At 55.8% G+C, this 5,870-nt stretch overlaps 1 protein-coding gene across 1 annotated transcript in view; it reads left to right on the top strand.

Annotated features, from left to right (window-relative positions):
• Window positions 1-1,615: 1,615 nt before the first annotated feature.
• The window catches only part of LOC136587451 (zinc finger protein 420-like), a 57,321-nt gene continuing 53,066 nt past the window's right edge, over window positions 1,616-5,870 (top strand). The window contains exons 1-2 of the mRNA XM_066586020.1: window positions 1,616-4,980; window positions 5,070-5,162. Coding sequence (XP_066442117.1) covers window positions 5,097-5,162 — 66 coding nt within the window. The 5' untranslated portion in view covers window positions 1,616-4,980; window positions 5,070-5,096. The remainder of the gene's footprint in view (window positions 4,981-5,069; window positions 5,163-5,870) is intronic.

Below are 5,870 nucleotides of genomic sequence, written 5' to 3'. Positions count from 1 at the left end.
CATATTTTTAATGTGTCTTATAAAAAGAACACAACCCCCTCTATGAGACAAGAGGCGCACGGCCATCATATCGCAACAAGCTTATCTAGAAGCTAAGCAATTGCTGGAGATATTCCTGAGTGCCCGGGCATAATGGGCGCTCGGCATACATTTGAAATACATTCTTTCACTGGGGAAACAAAGCTGGGAAGCTTCTGGCACATCTGACTACTCCCCCGAAGTCTGTACGTGCGTGTGTGCGTGTGTGTCCTGACTCACTCACTGACTTGCCACTAATTCTCTAACTTCCCACTGTCGTAGAAACAAAGTATGACACAACCATTCTTTAGGTCCTAAATAGGAAAAGTAAAGGGGTCACAACTTGATTATTCAATGCTAAGTGCAAAAGTATTAGCAGCTCTATATAATGTAACTTCTCAGTGTCGTACAAGCATGAAATTTGGTGCGAGACATCTTTAGGTCCTAAATGAGTAGAGTGGGAGGGGCGGCACATTCTGCAGAGGGACATCAGTACACGCAGCCTGAGGAGAATCTAACGCTGCTCTGTGTATAAATATCTTATTCTTCAGTTCCTCTAAAGTAACCTTGACTTCATAACATTTTCCGTGTGAACAACACGTAAACACCTGTATCAAATTAACTTGGGCAAAGCCGAGTACATCAGCTAGTATCATTATGAAGTTGAAAATACCTGACCGGTCGGGATATACTTCCTCACCACCTGCAATATATATGAACCCTCCTTACAACTCCCCATCCTTGTGGGACCTATTAAATATTTCTGAACCCCCCCAAAGTTTCATCAACACATGAGGGGCACCTCTCTAGCCACTTCACAGAAAATAAGATCATACTGTCATGTTCGACCTGTGCGCAATGCACACCGCTCCCAGGACAGACGTAAGACTGCGTCAGCAGACTCGGCAGCGGAAACATACAAAAACGCAATGCTGCAGTAAAACCCTATACAACAAAGGAAAACACAAAATAAGAGTGAGAACTGACCCTGCTCCCAACTGGGAAAGGTCCCTGCCTAACAGCAGATTAACCGCTCTGATAAGTGCGAACCTGCTGAAGGCCTCTCGACCTGCTATCTGACCCCAACAAGGGGCAAGGGAGAAGACCAAACCCCAGTATGAATAACCAAGAGTAAAGCAAATAAGCCACAACTTAAAGGGGTTTTCCAGGGAGAATACTATTGATGACCTATGCTTAGGATAGGTCATTAGTAGTTGATCAGCTAGGGTCTGTCACTTGGGACCCCGACCGATCAGCTGAGCAGGCACATGCTGTCAGCACCGCAAATACACAGTGGTCGGAGCAGAGGCAGAGGAAGTCTCAGCGCCACCCTCTGCGTAGTGGCCGGTGCTTGTAACTGCAGGCTGTAGTCTCACAGTATAAATCCAAAGGAAGATATTAGGCTGGTTGTAGTGAAAAATATATTGTCTTGCCTTTATTCAAACACTGTGTTTTCATCTGATATGTAAAGGCACAATTTGAATAAAGGCAAGAAAATATCTTTTTCACTACAACGAGCTTCATCTCTTCCTCTGGATTTATACTATTTGCCTATTACCGCGAAGGACTGGGCACCGGAGCTAAAACAAAATGCTATGGGGAGAAAGGTGGGGAGCGAGTCTTTCCTGTTTTTCTACTTTATGGTTCTCATTGAAATCAATGCGAGCTGTGTGTGTGAAATCATCCCAGCCATTGGGGCACGCCTGAAGTGCCGTGGAGCCAAACCCTAGATGCTCGGTGACCCTAGAAGAGAGGAGATCCCCACCCAGCCGTCGGGGTGCGCCTGAAGCACAGCGGGGCCAAACTCTAGATGCCCAGTGACCCTAGAAGAGAGGAGATCCCCACCCAGCCGTTGGGGTGCGCCTGAAGCACAGCGGGGCCAAACTCTAGATGCCCAGTGACCCTAGAAGAGAGGAGATCCCCACCCAGCCGTCGGGGTGCGCCTGAAGCACAGCGGGGCCAAACTCTAGATGCCCAGTGACCCTAGAAGAGAGGAGATCCCCACCCAGCCGTCGGGGTGCGCCTGAAGCACAGCGGGGCCAAACTCTAGATGCCCAGTGACCCTAGAAGAGAGATCCCCACCGAGCCGTTGGGCGCACCCGAAGCACCATGGGGCCAAACGCTAGATGCTCACCACTCGGTGACCCTAGGAAAGAGGAGACACCTAGCCATTGGGGTACGCCCTAAGGACCACGGGGCCAAACTCTAGTTGCTCGCCACTCGGTGACCCTAGGAAAGAGGAGACACCTAGCCATTGGGGTACGCCCTAAGGACCACGGGGCCAAACTCTAGTTGCTCGCCACTCTGTGACCCTAGAAGAGAGGAGATCCCCCCTCCAGCTGTTGGGCGCGCCTGAAGTGCCGTGGAGCCAAACCCTAGATGCTCGGTGACCCTAGAAGAGAGGAGATCCCCCACCCAGCCATTGGGGGGCACCCAAAGCAACGCGGGGCCAAACTCTAGATGCTCGCCAATCTGTGACCCTAGAAGAGAGATCCCCTCCCAGCCGTTGGGGCACGCCCTAAGGACCACGGGGCCAAACTCTAGAAGCTCTGTGACCCTAGAAGAGAGGAGATCCCCTCCCAGCCGTTGGGGCACGCCCTAAGGACCATGGGGCCAAACTCTAGAAGCTCTGTGACCCTAGAAGAGGAGATCCCCCACCCAGCCGTTGGGGCACGCCCTAAGGACCACGGGGCCAAACTCTAGAGGCTCTGTGACCCTAGAAGAGAGGAGATCCCCTCCCAGCCGTTGGGGCACGCCCTAAGGACTACGGGGCCAAACTCTAGAGGCTCTGTGACCCTAGAAGAGAGGAGATCCCCACCCAGCCGTTGGGGCACGCCCTAAGGACTACGGGGCCAAACTCTAGAGGCTCTGTGACCCTAGAAGAGAGGAGATCCCCACCCAGCCGTTGGGGCACGCCCTAAGGACCACGGGGCCAAACTCTAGAAGCCCTGTGACCCTAGAAGAGAGGAGATCCCCCCTCCAGCTGTTGGGCGCGCCTGAAGTGCCGTGGAGCCAAACCCTAGATGCTCGGTGACCCTAGAAGAGAGGAGATCCCCCACCCAGCCATTGGGGGGCACCCAAAGCAACGCGGGGCCAAACTCTAGATGCTCGCCAATCTGTGACCCTAGAAGAGAGATCCCCTCCCAGCCGTTGGGGCACGCCCTAAGGACCACGGGGCCAAACTCTAGAAGCTCTGTGACCCTAGAAGAGAGGAGATCCCCTCCCAGCCGTTGGGGCACGCCCTAAGGACCATGGGGCCAAACTCTAGAAGCTCTGTGACCCTAGAAGAGGAGATCCCCCACCCAGCCATTGGGGCACGCCCTAAGGACCACGGGGCCAAACTCTAGAGGCTCTGTGACCCTAGAAGAGAGGAGATCCCCTCCCAGCCGTTGGGGCACGCCCTAAGGACTACGGGGCCAAACTCTAGAGGCTCTGTGACCCTAGAAGAGAGGAGATCCCCACCCAGCCGTTGGGGCACGCCCTAAGGACTACGGGGCCAAACTCTAGAGGCTCTGTGACCCTAGAAGAGAGGAGATCCCCACCCAGCCGTTGGGGCACGCCCTAAGGACCACGGGGCCAAACTCTAGAAGCCCTGTGACCCTAGAAGAGGAGATCCCCACCCAGCCGTTGGGCGCGCCCGAAGTATCACCGGGCCAAACTCTAGAAGCCCTGTGACCCTAGAAGAGAGGAGATCCCCACCCAGCCGTTGGGCGCACCTGAAGTATCACGGGGCCAAACGCAGCGTCTCTCCTGGAAATAAAGCAGGAGGACAAAAACACGAGAAGATTTATGAAACGGTCCAAAAGAAAAGCTGTCTTAGTGGCTCCTGGCAACCAATCAGAGCTTCCATTTTACCAGCTCAGAATACAAGATGAAAGCCGCGCTGTGATTGGTCGCAGAGGCCGCTAAGGCAGCGAATCCTCTGGTCTGACGGACGTGACAATGGCGTGCTGCGAGACGCACGAATACGTGAATTGTGTCACACAGGAGTGATGGCGGCGCGTCCCATCTGGGCGTTCCCTCCGAACGCATCGCCCATTGTTGTCAATGAGACAGACACATTACACGGCGAGCGAGGGGCGCCACACGAGGACATCCGCTGGGATGGAGAGCAGGCAGTCCACCCGCCGCCGCTTCCTGTATAAAGTGATGGAGGGGCGGGGGTTAAACTGAAAGTGGTGAATTAAAGGGGCGTTCCGGGCAGCGCGGAGACCGCGGGGTCGGAGTGGAGCCGCTCTAGTGGCCGGCGCTTGTAACTACAAGGGCAGCTCTCACTGCAATCGCACGGACCCCGGCCTGCAGCTTCGAGGGCCGCCGGCTACAGAGGCGGAGCAGAGGCTTCCCCTCCGACCCCGCGGTCTCCTGTAGGCGGAGCAGAGGCTTCCCCTCCGACCCCGCGGTCTCCTCGCTGCCTGGAGCGCCCTGTCACGCCCCATTCCCTCTGCTAGTGATCCGTCACGGACTCTCCACATCACAGTGTGGGAACAGGGAGGACATTCAAACCCATCCACTCTCCCGAGCGGCCGCGGGCGTGTCGCCGTTCATATCTTCCCCACATGCTGCTGGTTCGGAGGCAGACCTCCCCCAGTCCCGGACGTGTCTTCGGCAAGGAGCTCTCTGCTCCCCGTACTCTCCTGTTACATGTGGTCTCCGAGAAGATGGCGGCGCCGCCGCAGGACACACAAGGCTCGAGCGACATCGCTCACTGCACTTTACGCCCTCTTGTGGCGGCAACTGCTGCTTCACGATTGTCCGCCTGTGGCCACGTGACGCTCCGGTTTTGAAGCCTGTACAGTTCTTACGGCGGAGCGGCGGTGACTTCTCTCCTCCTCGGGGGGGCGCTGTGCGACTTCTGCCGAGTACACCGGTCTGTCGCAGCACAATGCGGCGTACCGGCAGACGTGCCCGCCCTGAGACTAGTCATGTGACCGAGCTGCGGCCGCTGGGGATGACGTCAGCGAGGTGACGTATATACACTAATAGATGCCCGTCAGCCTCCTTATATACCGTATTTACCTGTAATCTAACCTCTCTTGTACAATGACTTCTAGAACCCTCCGCGATCGCCGACAGTAAGGATGGCCAAAGACCGCGGCGCCATCGTCAGCCTCGCCCTGGAGATCATCCGCCTGCTGACTGGAGAGGTGAGGGATTCTGGGAAATACAGCGCCGTTTGGTAGGTGAACTTTACGCCAAAGTTTGTCAGTCCTGTAGCTTGCAGGGCGGGGCTCCTTCACGCCGGCGTCTGTGTGCAGATCTGCGCACCACAAGAGCTCATTGAAGTTAATGTACATGGACGCCACATACACGAGCATATACGTCCGTGTGAATGTGTGCGTCTGCTTGTGTGTACACGCTACATGTCTGCGTCTGCTTGTGTGTACACGCTGAGTGTGTGCGTCTGCTTGTGCGTACACGCTACATGTGTGCGTCTGCTTGTGCGTACGCGCTGAGTGTGTGCGTCTGCTTGTGCGTACGCGCTGAGTGTGTGCGTCTGCTTGTGCGTACGCGCTGAGTGTGTGCGTCTGCTTGTGCGTACACGCTACATGTGTGCGTCTGCTTGTGCGTACGCGCTGAGTGTGTGCGTCTGCTTGTGCGTACACGCTACATGTGTGCGTCTGCTTGTGCGTACGCGCTGAGTGTGTGCGTCTGCTTGTGCGTACGCGCTGAGTGTGTGCGTCTGCTTGTGCGTACGCGCTGAGTGTGTGCGTCTGCTTGTGCGTACGCGCTGAGTGTGTGCGTCTGCTTGTGCGTACGCGCTGAGTGTGTGCGTCTGCTTGTGCGTACACGCTACATGTGTGCGTCTGCTTGTGCGTACGCGCTGAGTGTGTGCGTCTGCTTGTGCGTACACG

Source organism: Eleutherodactylus coqui, chromosome 13, assembly GCF_035609145.1.
Source record: "Eleutherodactylus coqui strain aEleCoq1 chromosome 13, aEleCoq1.hap1, whole genome shotgun sequence".
NCBI lineage: Eukaryota > Metazoa > Chordata > Amphibia > Anura > Eleutherodactylidae > Eleutherodactylus > Eleutherodactylus coqui.
The sequence above is the reverse complement of the archived record's forward strand: the minus strand, read 5'-3'. Positions and strand labels throughout refer to the sequence as shown.